The following is a 15,912-nucleotide window of genomic DNA, read 5'->3' as shown; positions in this document are numbered from 1 at the left end:
TCAATAAATGATGATTACTGATCACTGCTTGTTAGAAATGCAAGGGATTTAGATTATTCCTATTTTCCTCAACTCAGAAATGTGATCTGGCTCTGGGGTTTAGAACAGAAGAGTCTCAAATTGTGGCATAGGAGTTGAGAAACAAGGTCAAATAAAATTGTGTACCTATCAGATTGATTTTTCCAAAAACATCTGGAATTTCTTCTTTAAAAAAAAAAAATCCTGGTTCTCTTCTTCCTGTTGTTCTGTTACCTCTTCCATGCCCCTGCACTTCCCCAGGCAATCCATGGAATGTTTTCAGTATTACTATTTCAGAACTATGTATTTTTTTGTTAAAAATGAATTTATATTAGTTATTCTACCACACAGCATGTTTCCAATTACACACTGAACTCTAGTCTGCTCAAATGTAACGTGATCTTTGCAAACTAATAAACCCCTCCACTCACCCCCAGAACTATTCAAATTTCAATTTCATTCACAGCTTCTGTCACTGTCACTGTGAACTTTTTTCACTGTCTTTGGAAATGTTCAGTTCCTGCTATTTGTTAAGGTTCTGTTCTTCATAGAAAAACTGCAGCTGCAGCCAGAGAAGGTGGATAATCAGATAGTGCCGGTTGGAGCAGTTATCTGGAGCCCAGGCTTTCCCCATGACAGCTTCTAGACGGTTGCTTATCTCCAGACCCTAACGTGCCAAAGTCAAGTACGGCTAGACGACTACAAAGCCTAAAGATAAACTCTCTGGGAAAAACTTCTTTGGGGGTGACGAGCAGGCTTTTCATTCTGCTGAACGTTGGGGCCGGCACGTTGATGTTCCCGGGGGCGCTGGCGCACAGGGAGAGGCGGGCACTGGGGCCGGACCCGGGTCACCGCTGCTCCTCTGCAGGAAGCCGGCATCTATGAAACCTGCCTCACTGTGCTCCCAAGCTGTGCTTATGAAACGACGCCCTCATGCCTGCGCCTTCTCTCGTCTGCTTTGCGGAAAACGCTGGGAGCCTGGGAGCGCTGGAACCCGGCCACTTGCTGAGTCCGTGTGCAAACGCGGGGAGCCAGGGCCGTCGGAGGGCAGGGAACTGGCCGGCGTGTTCTCGGGTTTCATTTCCTCCATGCTTCTCTCCCCCTTTGTTTTGCAGGTAGCGAAGCCGATTTCAGCTCCTCGAGCAGCACCGGCAGCTTCTCGGCTCCTGAGGTCCACATGTCTGCTGCGGGAAGCAAGCGGTCCTCTTTCTCACGCAAGTAGGCCCGCCTCCTGCCTCCTGCTCTGTAATTGTTAAGACGCGTTACCCGGGCGACTTACCTGTACTTTATGTTTCTCTAGAACCACCTGGATTACTGTGCGTTCCGATTTTATGCTTATTCAGTGAGTGCTTTCTGTTTGGTTGGTTTTTACAGTGATTCACAGTTGGTACTTTTCCCAGCCTCACCTACCCTGGTCACGACGTGGTTGCCCTGTGTTCCTCCGCCCGCGACGCCCTCTCATGCAGCCCTGGCGCCTTCCCTCCCTGCTCTCTCCTTCCCTCACCCACCTGTGTGCTCACCTGAGGATAAGGCTAGTCGTCTCCCACTTCCCACCCTGCCACCCCTTCATGAATCTGTCCTCTTAGCTGTAGAGCCTCTGACTTCATCCTTTCTTTCCTCTAGCTGAGCTTCCTTTTTTGTCTTTGTGAAAGAAGCATAGCGACCCTCTGGCCACCTCCAACGTTCACTTGGGGAAGGGGTGAAGAAAGTACGGAGTTCATAGGCCTGGGTGCCCCCTACCCACCGAAAGAGGCAGTAGAACAGAATAGCGAAGTGTGAGGGCTCTGGAGCCAGGCTACCTTGGTTTGAATGGCGGCTCCACCATCTACAGGCTGTGTGGCCCTGAGCAAGTTGCTCAACTTCTCCACGCCTCAGTTTTCTCACCTGGAAAACAGGGCTACAGTCATACCCACCTGGTAGGGTTTATTGTTAGGGTTAAATTAGTTAATTCAGGTAAAGTGTGAGGTCATTGCTGGAAGCATAGTAAACATCAGCAGGTGTTCGCCATTGGTGCTGTTTGGACTGGGGGAGAGAAGGACTTTGAGGGAAATGGGAGCCACTGTTCACGTTTGGCGACAGCTTGTCAGCCCCAGGATTCTCTGCTGCCGTCAGTGGCTTCATTTATTCATTCAATACGTATTTATCGAGCATCTACTGTGAGGCAGTTTCTAGAGATATGGCAGTAAACAAAACTTATGAAAAACTATTTTCTTTCTAGTAGAGAAAGAAGGATAATAAATGCATATAAATAATATATATATTTTTAAATACAGGGAAAGGATATAGAGGGTAATAGGATGTTTGGTATAGTCTAGATAGGCTGGTTGCTGGAGACTCTGTGATGAGGTGAGCTCTGGGCAGGGACCTGAACAAAGCGATGGAGTGAGCCACATGACACCAGGGGTCACTGTCACTTGACTGTCCTGGGCCACAGTGTCCAAGTGTGTAAAAAGGAGATTGGACCACATGATTTTTAAGGTTCCTTGCTGAAGAAAAGCTGTTTAGTTTCTAAAAGCTTACATTTCCAGGACTGAGCAAGCCAATGTTTCCCACTTCTCTTAGGTGAGCAGAAGATATGGCTGATATTTATAAAGGGACCTGAGAGCCCCAGTGCAGAGTTTTATTGTTAAAGCTGAAGCCAAACAAACTTGTAACTAAAGAGTGAAGTCCACAGTGAAGAAGCACAATTGTTCTTCAAAATAGATAAATACCATTTATTTTGGAAATGAAGTGCCTCTGGGATCACAGGATGTAACTATAAACATTCTCTATACAAATCAGACGTGGCTTGCTCTGAGAATAAGCCATTTATCTCACCCATTCAAGAAATTAGCACATACTTATGGTACAAGGCATCAAAGAACAGAGAGGCAAAAGAAAAAAGAAATGGCATGAAGAGCAAGCCAATTTTGTTAAGCATTTCAAAGGAATTTGTGTTTGTGGTTAAATTCCAAGGTAGTCAGTTATGCTGAGTGACTTAGAGAAAATATTCTAGTCTGGAATCCATGAATTCTCTCAGTGATGAAAAATTGATGTGTTAAACATAAAGTAGTTAAATATAATTATGTGGAAATCAGATATATGCTTAATAGACAGGAAATTGAAATAGGCAAATGTTCTATCCATTATGTTCACTTTTTTTATCTGACCCAGGCACAGAACACCATCAGTAGATATCTGGGATGGAACATCTCAGGTGTTTCACATAATCTTTGTGTTCTACAGGACCATGCATTGAGGATAGCTCCTCTAGATGGGCCGGGTATCCATGCAAAACTTTAAAATAGCTTATGATTCTTTTAATTGGCTGGTTCCTCCTGTAATAAATGAATTTACTTTGTGGAGAATTAGATCCTGGGAGGAAGGCTAGCGGGAACATTTGGTGAAGGGGTAGGGGAAATGAAGGACAGGGGTAGTTGGAAAGAATGTTTTTGACAGGCAATTTTAAAAACAAAACTTAAAAGATTTACAAACCATCTCTTCTTAGAGAAGGCCAACTCTGCTGATATTTCTGAGGAATTCTCTTTTGTAAACTAGAACCCTAGGGCTTCCCTGGTGGCGCAGTGGTTAAAATCCGCCTGCCAATGCAGGGGACGCGGGTTCAAGCCCTGGTCCTGGACGATGCCACATGCCGCAGAGCAACTAAGCCCATGTGCCACAACTGCTGAGCCTGCGCTCTAGAGTCCGCGTGCCACAACTACTGAAACCTGCACACCTAGAGCCCTTGCTCTGCAACAAGAGAAGCCACCGCAATGAGAGGCCCGCACACCACAACAAAGAGTAGCCCCCCCTCGCCGCAACTAGAGAAAGCCTGTGCACAGCAACGAAGACTCAATGCAGCCAAAAATAAATTAATTAAAAAAAAACAACAACAAAGCTAAAATTCTAATCTTATCAGAGGCAGAGAGAAGTAAGAAGAAGAAAAAAAAAAAGCTCAGGATTTGGAGTCAGATGGACCTGGGCTTGAGTTCAGCGTCCATTGCTTATTAGGTGCAAGACCTAGGGCCCCGAGCCTCAGTTTCCTGTTCTGGAAAATGGGGTAATAATGGCATCTACCTCACTGATTTAAATGAACTGATAGATATGAGTGCTTAACACGGTGCCCAGAACTCAGGAAAAGAGTCATTACATGCTTGTTTTAGTCAATAGTGATAAAAATAATACTAATGGGCAAGATGCTGCCGCTGCTGCCACTGATGGTGGTGGTGGTGGTGAATATGATCGTATTAGTTTGCTCAGGCTGTTATAACAAAATACCATAGACTGGGGGACTTAAACAACAGAAATGTACTTTCTCACAATTCTGGAAGCTAGAGGTCCAAGATCAAGGTGTCAGCAGGACTGGCTTCTGTGGAGGCCTTGCTCCTTGGCTTGTAGATGGCTGTCTTGTCCCTGTTTCCTCGCCTAGTCTTTTCTCTGTGCCTGTCTGTGTCCAAATTTCCTCTTCCTGTAAGGGCACTGGTCAAATTGGGATTAGGGCCCACCCTAAGGGCCTCATTTTAGCGTAAATACCTTTTTTAAAGCCCCATATCCAAATACAGTCACATTCCTAGGTACCGGGGGTTAAGGCTTCAATCTGCGAATTTGGGGAGGACACCATTCAGCCCATAACAATGATGATGAGCATGGTGGTGGTGATGGTGGTGGTGACGGTGACGGTGAGGGTGAGGATGTTACCTGAAGGAAAGGGCAATGCCTGGAGAATAGAGAGTCACCTGGGCGCCTGCTGAGGATCCCTTCTTCACTTCTCCCTTTCTCTCACTTTCCAGTTACTGGTTCAGGTTTGCAGGAAGGGGGCGGGGTACCAGAATTCTATCTCCTCTCTGTGGGCTGCATTCTTTTTGTCCATCAGACCAAGGGATGTGGGGAGGGTTAGGAAGGTAGCGTCAGATTTGTCAAGGCCTGTGCACGGCCTTGACAAACATGGAATCCTGTCCTCTCCATTGCAAATGTTTTTTATTATCATCCACAATGAGTTTGTACCCACACATGTTAGCATTTGAACTAAACTAAATGTAAGGAACAGAACTGATAATTTAAAGCATGTAGTTTCTTTTTTAAAAGTTAGCTATTACAAACAGCCTAATAACTCATTTCCTGAAATATATTTCAAGACTCAATTATACCTTAGTAATGTTTGATAGTTTGAAGAGTTTTTGCTCTGTTCTGTATAGCAGATGAGTTCTTACAAAATCCTCATCTCATTTAATTTGTACGTCACTAATCGTGCATCTTAGTGCGTGCATCAAACTAAAGAAATCGGTGGTAAATTCTTCAGGTAATAACCACATACCTAGCCAGTACCTAATATACCTGTTTACAAGACCCAAACAATATATTCCATTTGTATAAAGCTGGAGACATGTCTGTAGAGTTGAGACCTGGATTTAAATCCCAGTTGAGCTGTGAGTTCTTGAACCAGTTTTTTTTTTCCCCTGAGCCTCAGTTATTTCACATAACTGAGTACTGCCTGTACTTCACATAATATAAAAGGGAAATGATCATTGTACCGGTCTTATTGCCATAAGCCTTATTGCCATGATGGTCAAAATTAAGTGAAACAATGTTCATAGAGCACCTGCAACAAGGCTTGGGTCACAGAAGGTTCTCAGCAAAGGTTAACTCAGAATAGAATTCCCCAGGTCCACATGAGGGATAGCTCTTTACTCTTTCTCCTAACTTGTAATCGTTGACTCTCCATGTTTCTCATAGCCACATTAAGAAATAGTCAGGCCAACAGAAGTGAAGCACAGAGAGGCACATCCAAGCCAGAGTACATGTTCTTTTCTGCCCCACGCCCACCAAAGAACTGCTGAAGTTGGTTTGTCACAAAGCCACCGGCCCATCTGTTCCATATAAAATGTCCTCTTCTCACAAAAAAGGAGGCAGAGTCCATGTGCATGATTTCAAAAGGAAAGAACTTTTTAACTTTAGAACTTGGTGATGTTTCATTTATATGTGATTTAGTGGGTTGACCGCTAGTTCAAATTGTATTTGATCTTAAGTAAGTAATTGTGATTTTGGAGCCAAGTAGACCCACACACACACTCATACTCACATTCACTCATGTTTCTCAGTGAGATGTGTCCGTTGGATACAGTTGTAATCAAAATTGCAAAGAGGGATTGACAAAAATAAGTCCTGCTATATGAAAAGTATCTTGTTCCCTTTTGTTTCCTTGTAATGTCAGCAAGATATATTACTGACATAGACGTGCTACCCTATTTAAGTAATTTCAACATTCTCTAGATGCTTCCTTACACTCCGGGGTATCAAATTTAATGGAACTAGATTAACAGGGAAGTTCAAACAGTTTATCCAGAAACAGTACCCTGCAGTTGAATTGCCCTTAACAGCTTGTCCAATGTACTCAACATCCATTCTTTGATTTATGTGCACGTCAAATCTGTGAAAGTTATCATATATCCCCAATATTAAGTGGCTTAGTTGCCTAAGTCCCTAGTAAGTGGCAGTGCCAGGACTTCAACCCGGTTTATTCACTTAGCAGTCATTTAGGAAGAACCTAGCATGTGCCAGGAGGTAGTGGGGATGTAAAAGCACAGGCTGTGTTTCTGCCCTCAGGATGCCCTGGTCTAGTGGAAAAGACAGACAGACGTGCGTGGTGATGCACTGTGATAAGTTCCCCGGTGAAGTCTGCACAGGGTGTTGGGAAGCACCAGCGAACAGCACCTACACTGGCCTCGGGAATGAAGGGTCCAGAGAAGGCTGCTTGGAGTAGGTTCCCATCAGTATTGAAGTAGGAGGTACCCAGAGGCTCAGGGTAGGAGCAGAAGAACATTCTAGGCAGAGAAAATAATAAGTTCAAAACTAAAAAGAGGATGGAGAGCATGGACCATCAGGAAACTGTACATCGTCTGGAATGCAGGGGGAGGAAGAGCAGAGGATGGGTTGGATGGGGTGGTGGGATCAGACCTTGGGAGCTGTATTAAGGGGTCTGGCCTTTATTCTGGAGGCTGCGGGGAATCATTGAATGGCTTTGAGGAGGCTAGTGATACTCAAATTCCATATTGGAAAAGCCAGTCTCACCACAGGGACAGCCTCCTTGCTGGAGGGGCAAGACAAGAGGCAGGGGAAAAAAGGGGGCTAACATTTAAGCAGTTAAATGATAAAGGTTGTGCTATGTCATGGGGGATGGAAAGAAAAAGAAAAAAAATAGATGGTTAAAATTATAGGCGAGGGCTTCCCTGGTGGCGCAGTGGTTAGGAATCCGCCTGCCAATGCAGGGGACACGGGTTCGAGCCCTGGTCTGGGAAGATCCCACATGCCACGGAGTAACTGAGCCCATGAGCCACAACTACTGAGCCTGCGCGTCTGGAGCCTGTGCTCCGCAACGGGAGAGGCCGCAACAGTGAGAGGCCCGCGCAGCGTGATGAAGAGTGGCCCTCGCTCGCCGCAACTGGAGAAAGCCCTCGCACAGAAACGAAGACCCAACACAGCCATAAATAAATAAATAAATTTATTTTTAAAAAAAATTATAGGCGATACATTTATGTGGGTTATATTTATCTATCCTGTTTTTTCCTTCTTCTTTACGGGCAAACCCCTTCTCCCCCATCCTCCAAATGAAACACCCTAATTTTCTTACCCAACACATGAGCCAAACCTGGATATTTTAACGCAGAAACAGGTATACTGGAACAAAAGCCACATCTTCAAAATGGCCTCTGGAACGAAACTAAACCAAATCGATATTTTACATGGTTTGTGTTCTCAGCAGGCAGCTGGGTTTAATCTATGGTCAGAAACTATCTGAAAGAATAGAAGAGGGAGAGGTTGCCTGTGCTGGTGACACAGGAGAGAAAATATCGGGCAGGTGGGAAGAAGGCCACTCACAACGCCAAATTGCTGGAATAATTATGTTGCCCTTTTCAACCCTATAGATTGGATTTCCTCAGTGGTGACTAGCTTTAAGAAGGAACAAAGCGTTCGCATTTGGGTATCAACAGCCCCAAGGATTCTCACATTCTTCATGCTTCTCTCCCAGTCGAGGTCCCCACGGGCGGAGCAATGGAGCTTCATCGTACAAGTCTGGCAACAGCCCACCCTCCCCACGGGAGAAGGACCTTCTGTCCATGCTGTGCAGGAATCAGCTGAGTCCCGTTAACATCCACCCCAGTTATGCGCCTTCTTCCCCCAGTAGCAGCAACTCCGGCTCCTACAAGGGAAGTGACTGCAGCCCCGTCATGAGGTGAGTGCCGTCTGTCTCCCAATTCATGACGCTTAGTTTGTCCTACTTGGTAAGCTTCTCTTAAAAAAAAAAATGATACAACTCTTGATCCCCTGCCTTATTCTGTAATACGACACTTCTCCTTCCTTTCCCACACTCAGCTAATCCTTCAAGGGCTGCTGCAGAAAGGGCACGAGCCACAATTTCATTTCTAATAAGGTTCCGCAGTCCCAGGAGTTCCTGGCTAGACAGAAAAAATGGCACAGCGGCAGTAGGAGGGTCCTATGCATTTCCCTCCGAACAGAGAAGAGCCATTCGTGTGTTTGCTCATTCATTCAAACACCAGATGTTTATTGAGTACCACGTTGTGCCCAGTACTGTGTAAAGCACTGGGAATAGAGGAGTAAACAACTGAGATGGTCCCTCTGCTGACTGCCCAGAGGAGAAGAAAAATATTAGCTATCTAATGACAGAAACACATTAGGATTATTCTGCAAGTACCTGTTGTTATATGTGTATGTAAAAGGTGGGGACGGGCTCCAACTCGGGCCAGAGGGGTCAGAGGAGGCTTCTGAAAAAGTGAAATTGAAATGAGATCTGACGGTCAAGCAAGGAATGAATTAGTTCCCGGGAGGCATGAGGGTGCAGAAAAAAAGGAACTGCACATCCAAACAGGCCCCAACAGGAGAGTTAGGAACTGGATGCTGGACTCGTGCCACCTTGGATGGAGCACAGGCTCAGGGGGAACAGGGCTAGTGCAGCGGCTTGGATGCGGTCCCGAGTCGGGGAAGAAGCTGCCAGCCCTCCTCCTTCGGTCTTCCTCCTCCTGGGCATCCCGGTCTCATTAGTCAGCTCTTAACAGCAGGGATACCCAACTCTTGGCCAGGCCAAGATTCCAGCAAGGGAAGTTTTGTAGAGCAGTGGGCGCCTCTCTTACAAAACCTATCTGGTGAGACTGGACTAGCCTTTTTCCCTGCAGAAGAAGGAAAGCTTCCACCAAGTCAGCACACTCACACTGATGTCAGAACAATCTGAATTCAACTAACAACAATCAGGATCTTTAGGCAAGTGGCACATTGTGTGGAAGCGAGGTCATCTCGCTCCCTTCCTGCCCTCCCACCTGCCCCTACTCATTGTCCTTTAACAGAATAGCCTGTTACTCTGAACTGCCAGGCAGGCCTGTGGACAATTGTGCATTATTTTATATGAGATCATCCCTAGGCCACAGAAAATCTCCCTCTCCCCTGTCCCCGCCCCCTCCACAAACACCCCGCCCCCAATCTTCCCAGTTTGAACAGTCCTAAGATGGGCAGGTGGATTACTGTCCCCCTTCTGAAGTGAGGTCACACGCTGCTGGGGTTTAACGTCCCAGCAAACGGCTGCCATTTCTTCTCAACCTGTTAGCTGTGCCTTAACTTTTCTTTTTATAGAAAAAGTAACATTTCGTTACTTCCATTGTTTCAGGCGATCTGGAAGGTACATGTCCTGTGGTGAAAATCATGGTGTCAAACCCCCAAATCCAGAGCAGTACTTGACTCCTCTGCAGCAGAAAGAGGTTACAGTGAGACACCTGAAGACCAGGCTCAAGGAGTCTGAGCGCCGACTGCATGAGAGGTGAACCCACGTTCCTTGCACGCTGTGGTTTAGGACATTTTCTTTTTCCATAAAATGAAATATGAACCCACACAAGAAAAGAAGACAAATGACTTCATTTAATTTTGGTCAGATTTCTTAAATCAGTCTCTCAAAAGAGCTGTTTTATAATCCTGCGTGATTTGGCTGTTTCAGGGGTCCAGGGAACCCTCCTGGGTTGGAAGGGATCCTCTGCTTTTTCTGGGTGTGTCCAGCTTTGATGTGAAAACTCGGGTGTGTGTGTGACTATTTATAAATGGTGGGAACACTTGGAGGAACAATCCCATACTTTCAGCAGAATGGGTCACACACAGTTGGCCCCTGTGAAGCCCTGTTTATCTCTGTGAGAGAGTGGATGGCCTTGTCCATTGTGATTCCTACAAGCTATTTCTGTGCTGAAGGAAGAGGTTCATTATTCTAGGCCAAGTGTTACGGTAATTAAAAAAAAAAAAAAAAAAAAACAGCCCCAGCTTAAGAGATCTTATCCCAGAGAGAAGAGACTGACATGTTGGGACAGGCCAGACTTTCTGCTTGATGGTTTTTCCCTGTCATTTTGCAGTTGACAAGCCGAGCTCTGACCAGAGTGGCTGTGAACTCAGGGTAAGGGTGACATGAGTCAGACCCTACTTTCTGGAAGTCTTTGGTTTATGATTTGAGGAATCTATGGGAGGGTTTGAATAGTCATGGGAGGGAGGTATGGGAAGGCAGTGAAACTGGAGAAGAGTCAAGCCTAAACTTAAAGAAGCAGTACTTACAGCATCTGTTCAAATATGTCAGGATCCTGACTACCTGGTCTTCATAAACATGAGAATATGAGGACATATATTTACACGGACTATGAAGAAATTATATGTAAGGAAGAATTTTTTGACAAATATCTGGAAATAGGATCCTGTGAAGGATCTAAAAAGAAATAGAATAGATTCCCTTCAGTGTAGGATGGATCCAGTGTCATCTTGCCTGAGAGGAGAGAGAATGATCAACATTTCACAAAGTCCTTGCAACATGTAGCTTTTTATGATTTAAATAAATTTTTAAGAAATTATCATTGGTGTATGATCAGAACTGTTTTGCACTGCTAAAGCTTATCAGTCTGCCTTCTGCCTTTGATAGGTAATTAAAAGTGATATGGACTTTCCTTCCACAAATTGTTTTGTGGACATAGGAAAGAGTAGACTATGGAGATCAAAGCAAGCTAAGAGACGCTAATGTGTTCTAATGAAACAATTTCCAATATTAAATACAGGACTACCTCAGAGATATTGCAGGTTCGGTTCCAGACCACTGCAATAAAGCAAATATTGCAATAAAGTGAGTCATACGAATTTTTTCACTTCTCAGCACATATAAAAGTTATTTCACTACACTAGAGTCTACTAAGGGTGCAATAGCATTATATCTAAAAACAATGCACAAACCTTAATTTTAAAATACCTGAATTGCTAAAAAATGCTAACCAGCGTCTGACAAAGCAGGTTTGCCACAAACCTTCAACTTGTAAAAAAAAGACACAATATCTGCGAAGCACCATAAAGCAAAGTGCAGTAAAACGAGGTCTGTCTGTAGTGAATAGAGGATAATGCCTGAAAAGTACTTAGTGAAATATCAGACATATGGTGGGCACTCAAAAAGAAAAAAAAAAAAACAATAATAGCATATTTTATTCTGATTCTAGTTACTGTTATTATTTTAGCTATTTTACAGTTAAGGGGGCAGTTCAGGGCTAATACCTGTGAAAGAAAAAAATTTCAAAACTGATTTAACCTGTATGTTTCCGGTGGGAGAGCATGGGCTGGGCCGGGTGCCAGAACTGCTTGCTGCCTGCTTCACAGTTGGCCTTTTTCTGAGCAGGGCTTGTCTCCTCTGGCCCTAGGGAGAGTGAGATCGTGGAGCTGAAGTCCCAGCTGGCCCGAATGCGGGAGGACTGGATTGAGGAAGAGTGCCACCGGGTGGAGGCCCAGCTGGCCCTCAAGGAAGCCCGGAAGGAGATTCAGCAGCTCAAACAGGTCATCGAAACGATGAGGAGCAGCTTGGCCGATAAGGACAAAGGCATTCAGAAATATTTTGTGGACATAAACATTCAAAACAAGAAGCTGGAGTCTCTACTTCAGAGCATGGAGATGGCGCACAATGGCTCTCTGAGGGACGAGCTGTGTCTCGACTTTCCGTGTGATTCCCCGGAGAAGGGCTTAGCCCTCGGCATGGCTTTCGGCCCGACGGCCGATGCGCTGACCCCGGAGGAGCCGGCCATGGAGGCGGGGGCCAGCAGCGAGCTGCTGGGGGAACACAGCGCGGGCCACGGCACAGATGTGTTCGATGAGCTGGTGACAGCCACCACCGCGGAGGCCGGCGACCTGGAGCTGCTTCGTGCCAGCCCTGGGGCAAAGACCCTCGAGTTGGAGGGTCAGGAAGAGGGCAGCGCGGTGGCGGAGCAGGCCGTGCAGACCGACGTGGTGCCCTACAGCCCTGACGTCTCCGAGCTCATCCGGCACGTGCTCAAGCTCCAGGACCCCTGTCCCTCCAGCTCCACGTCCCCTGAGGATGAGTCCGGGGCCGACTCGATGGAAAGCTTCCTGGAGTCCATCTCTGCCATCGTGGTCGATTTAACTCCAAGAAATCCAAACTCTGCCATCCTTTTGTCTCCCGTGGAGACCCCGTCCGCCGAGGTGGGTCCGGAGGCACGTGGGAACCGCCTCATGAGAGAGCTGGATTTTGCAGGCTCCGCGGAGGAAAGGCTGGACGGCCTGGTCCCGCTGTCCGGCGGGGGCGTCGTGGGGCGGTACTGGAGCAGCAGTTTCCTGGTGGATCTCCTGGCCGTGGCGGCCCCCGTGGTCCCCACCGTGCTGTGGGCGTTCAGTACGCAGAGGGGGGGAACGGATCCCATCTACAACATCGGGGCCTTGCTGCGGGGCTGCTGCACGGTGGCGCTGCACTCGCTCCGCCGCACCGCCTGTCATATCAAACCCTAAAGAGAAGATGTCACTTCCATGTGCCAGTCTGTGCCGTGTGGCCTGCTGCCAGGTGGAGAAGCAGCGGGTCGGCCTGTGGCGGTCTCTGTTCTGTCGTTTTTGCTCCTCGGTGTTTGATTTGCACTATACTTAGCTGAAGCCTGTTCACTGTTTAAAACGGGAGGTATCTTCGAAGGCATGGAGACCTGGTTCCAGTACATGTCCCGCCAGTGTGATACAGAAAGCATGCTCATGATCCTGCCGTGTCGTCTGAGGTGCCCGTACTTATCCTAGTGGTTCAGGTAGAGAAAATGCAAAGTTTGCACTTTCAAGACAGCTTCTATAAGGCTGGCATGTTATCTCCTTGCTTTGCTTTTTGCCGTTTTAAAATGTGTAATTGTTACAGCATTCCAGTGGTCTTGTGCATAGCAGGGGACCGTAACCAAAAAGAAAAATGTATTTGTGTCATTGGTTTGAAGAAGCCTTGATAGCTCTTTAGTGTCTTACTTGGGGCTGATAAGGTTTGAGTGTTTGCAGTTTTCTACTAGATGTAGCTCCAAAGTCTTAAATGGCTCGTCTGTTCTTAAACCTGTTAATTGATGAAACTATATGTAAGGTTTACATTGTATTAACTTATTTTTTGCTTATTATATATAGTGTTTTATTGAAAATCGTTTGTAACCACACACTTCAGCATGAAGAAAATAAAGATTAGTGTTTCCATTTAAATAAACGTTCTATCCTCCTATAAAATAATTATCTCTGTGATTTTACTTTTACGTATGATAAGACAGACTAAATGGATAGCAGATCCTTCTGTCTTTAACAGTAGGGATCTGTAAAAATGGAATTAAATGATAAAGAGGGAAAAATAATTATTAAAGAAAGGTGAGGACCTCCTACTCTGTCTTTTAAAAAGCATTGTGTCTGAAGACAAGTAGCTTTGATTGTTTGTTTGCTCTGAAATTATCCATACACTTGTTAGTCCACATATTTATTCAGTAAGGATATATTGAGCATTTTCACGAAAGTTGGGCTGATTTTGTTTTAAAGCATGCTAGGGGTTCAGAGAGGGAGAAAATGCTGCACTGTATGTCTCCTCCCCTTGGAATAATAGGGTGAGAGTGGGTGGCTGGGAAGGGTCACACCAATCTTGTGATATGGGTATTACTCTGCTTTACAGATAAGGGAGCTGAGCCTTAAAGAGGTAGATTGCTCAGGATCTCATCTTTCATCTCTAGAAGCCAAGATTTCAAGGGTCTGCAAAACAAATGACTTTTCCACTTTACACACAAATGGAAGAGACTGGGGAATATTCTAAGTTTTCACCCAGAAACTCTTCTTCCACAGCATTTATCACCTTTAAACGTACTGTATTGTCACTTACTATGTCTTGCTTATTGCCCATCTCCCCCACTAAAATGCTAGGTCTCTGAGGGCAGAGATCTGTGTTCTGTTTCGTTCACAGAAAAATGTCAAGAACTTAGAACAGCAGGTGGCGTTTTGTAGGGGTTCTAAAAATAGCTGTTGAATGAATTCATCCAACAAATTCTTATTGGGTGCTCACATCTTAGGCACTTCGCTAGGCCTGTCATCAATAGCCAAGGAGACAGACAAGGCTTCTGCCTTCAGGGAACTTACATTCTGTCTGTGAAAGACACAGAACATGCCAACAAATGAACAAATTAATTCTGGAGAGTGGTAAATGCTTCCAAGGGAATAAGGTGCTTTGACCAAGACTGATGGGGACAAAGGCAAGGAACACCTGTCTGAAGAAATAACATTAGTGCTAATGGATGATGAAGAGCCAGCTGTGGGAAGATATGGGAGGTAAAATTTTGCAGAAAGAACAGAGGCAAAGGCCCTGAGGCAGAAAAGAGCTTGACATGTTAGAGGGGCATCAAGGAGACCAGTGTAGCTAGAGCCGAATGAGGGGTAAGGGGGTGGTTGGAGAAGTGGAAGAGAAGGTAGTTCATATGGGACCACGTAAACCATGGTAGGGTTGGTTTGAATTTATTCCCAGCGCAATGAGAAATATTAACAGACTTTATACAGGACAATGATACAATCTGGGTTTTTTTCTTTCTTTCTTTCTTTCTTTTTTTTCTTTTTTTGACTCTGTGGCTGCTATGTGCAGGATGTATTGTACGGAGGCAGGAGTGGCAACAGGAAGACCATTGTAATAGTCCAGATGAGTGACGACAATTTGGAGGTGGAAGTGGATATAGAGATGAAGTTGAATAATTAAAGATAGATCTTGAAAATAGTACTGATGCAATTTGCTGATAGATGTGGATGTGGGGAGGAGATGAGGTAGGGTTTAAGGAAGAGAGAAATTTAGGATCACTCAGGTTTTTGACTTGAGCATCTGGGTCAATAGTGGTGTCATTTACTGAGAATGGAAAAGTTCAAGAGAAACTAGTTTGGGACAATAAATTTGAGAAGTCCGTTAAATATGTGGAAATGTCAAGTGAGTAATTGAATGTATGAATGTGAAAATCACAGGAGTCATCAGGGCTAGGGTTATAAAATAGGGGTTCTTCAGCATTTACATACTGTTTAAAACCATGGGATGGATGAAATCATCCAGGGAGAGTGTAAAGAGGAAAAGAAGGCCAGGGACTGAGTCCAAGGGCACTTCTACATCTAGATAGAGGTAGAAGATGTAGAACCAACAAAACAGCCTGAGAGAGGCAGCCCAAATGCAGGAGGAAAACTAGGTAACTGCAATATTCTGAAAACCAAGAGCAGAGAATGGTCAATTGTGTTGAAATCCTATTAGGAAGTTGAGTAACATGAGAACAGATAGATGTCCGCTGGCTTTGACAACAGAGTCTTAGTGACTGTCAAGATCATTTTATTTGCAAAAATGGGGATGGAAGCCAGATTGGAGTGGGTTAGAGAATGAATGGAAGAGAGAAAGCAGAAATCAATGTGTGCAGCTAATTTTTTTTGAAGTTTTACCGTGAATGGGGAGTAGGGCAGTGGGTAGTAGTTACAAGGGAATATGCGTTGCAAGGATCTGCTTTATTTTTCAATATTGAGAGGAGATAATGTTTGTAGGCTTTTATGATTGAGCCAATGAAGAGAAAGAAACTGATGATCTAGGAGAGAAAGAATTAATTG

At 45.1% G+C, this 15,912-nt stretch overlaps 1 protein-coding gene across 11 annotated transcripts in view; it reads left to right on the top strand.

Annotated features, from left to right (window-relative positions):
- The window catches only part of SYBU (syntabulin), a 118,263-nt gene extending 104,575 nt beyond the window's left edge, over positions 1-13,688 (top strand). For 8 of the 11 annotated variants that reach the window (XM_082434299.1, XM_082434301.1, XM_082434294.1 and 5 more), the window contains 4 exons: positions 1,134-1,236; positions 8,024-8,227; positions 9,671-9,820; positions 11,712-13,688. In XM_082434299.1, coding sequence (XP_082290425.1) covers positions 1,134-1,236; positions 8,024-8,227; positions 9,671-9,820; positions 11,712-12,807 — 1,553 coding nt within the window. In that variant the 3' untranslated portion in view covers positions 12,808-13,688. Of the gene's footprint in view, positions 1-1,133; positions 1,237-1,318; positions 1,361-8,023; positions 8,228-9,670; positions 9,821-11,711 lie in introns of all 11 variants that reach the window. The other 3 variants (XM_082434295.1, XM_082434296.1, XM_082434300.1) reach the window with 3 other exon arrangements.
- The last annotated feature ends 2,224 nt before the right edge of the window (positions 13,689-15,912 follow it).

The sequence above is a fragment of the Balaenoptera physalus genome (genome assembly GCF_965194825.1).
Source record: "Balaenoptera physalus genome assembly, chromosome: 17".
Classification (NCBI taxonomy): Eukaryota; Metazoa; Chordata; class Mammalia; order Artiodactyla; family Balaenopteridae; genus Balaenoptera; species Balaenoptera physalus.
This window is presented reverse-complemented; position numbering and strand designations above follow the sequence as displayed.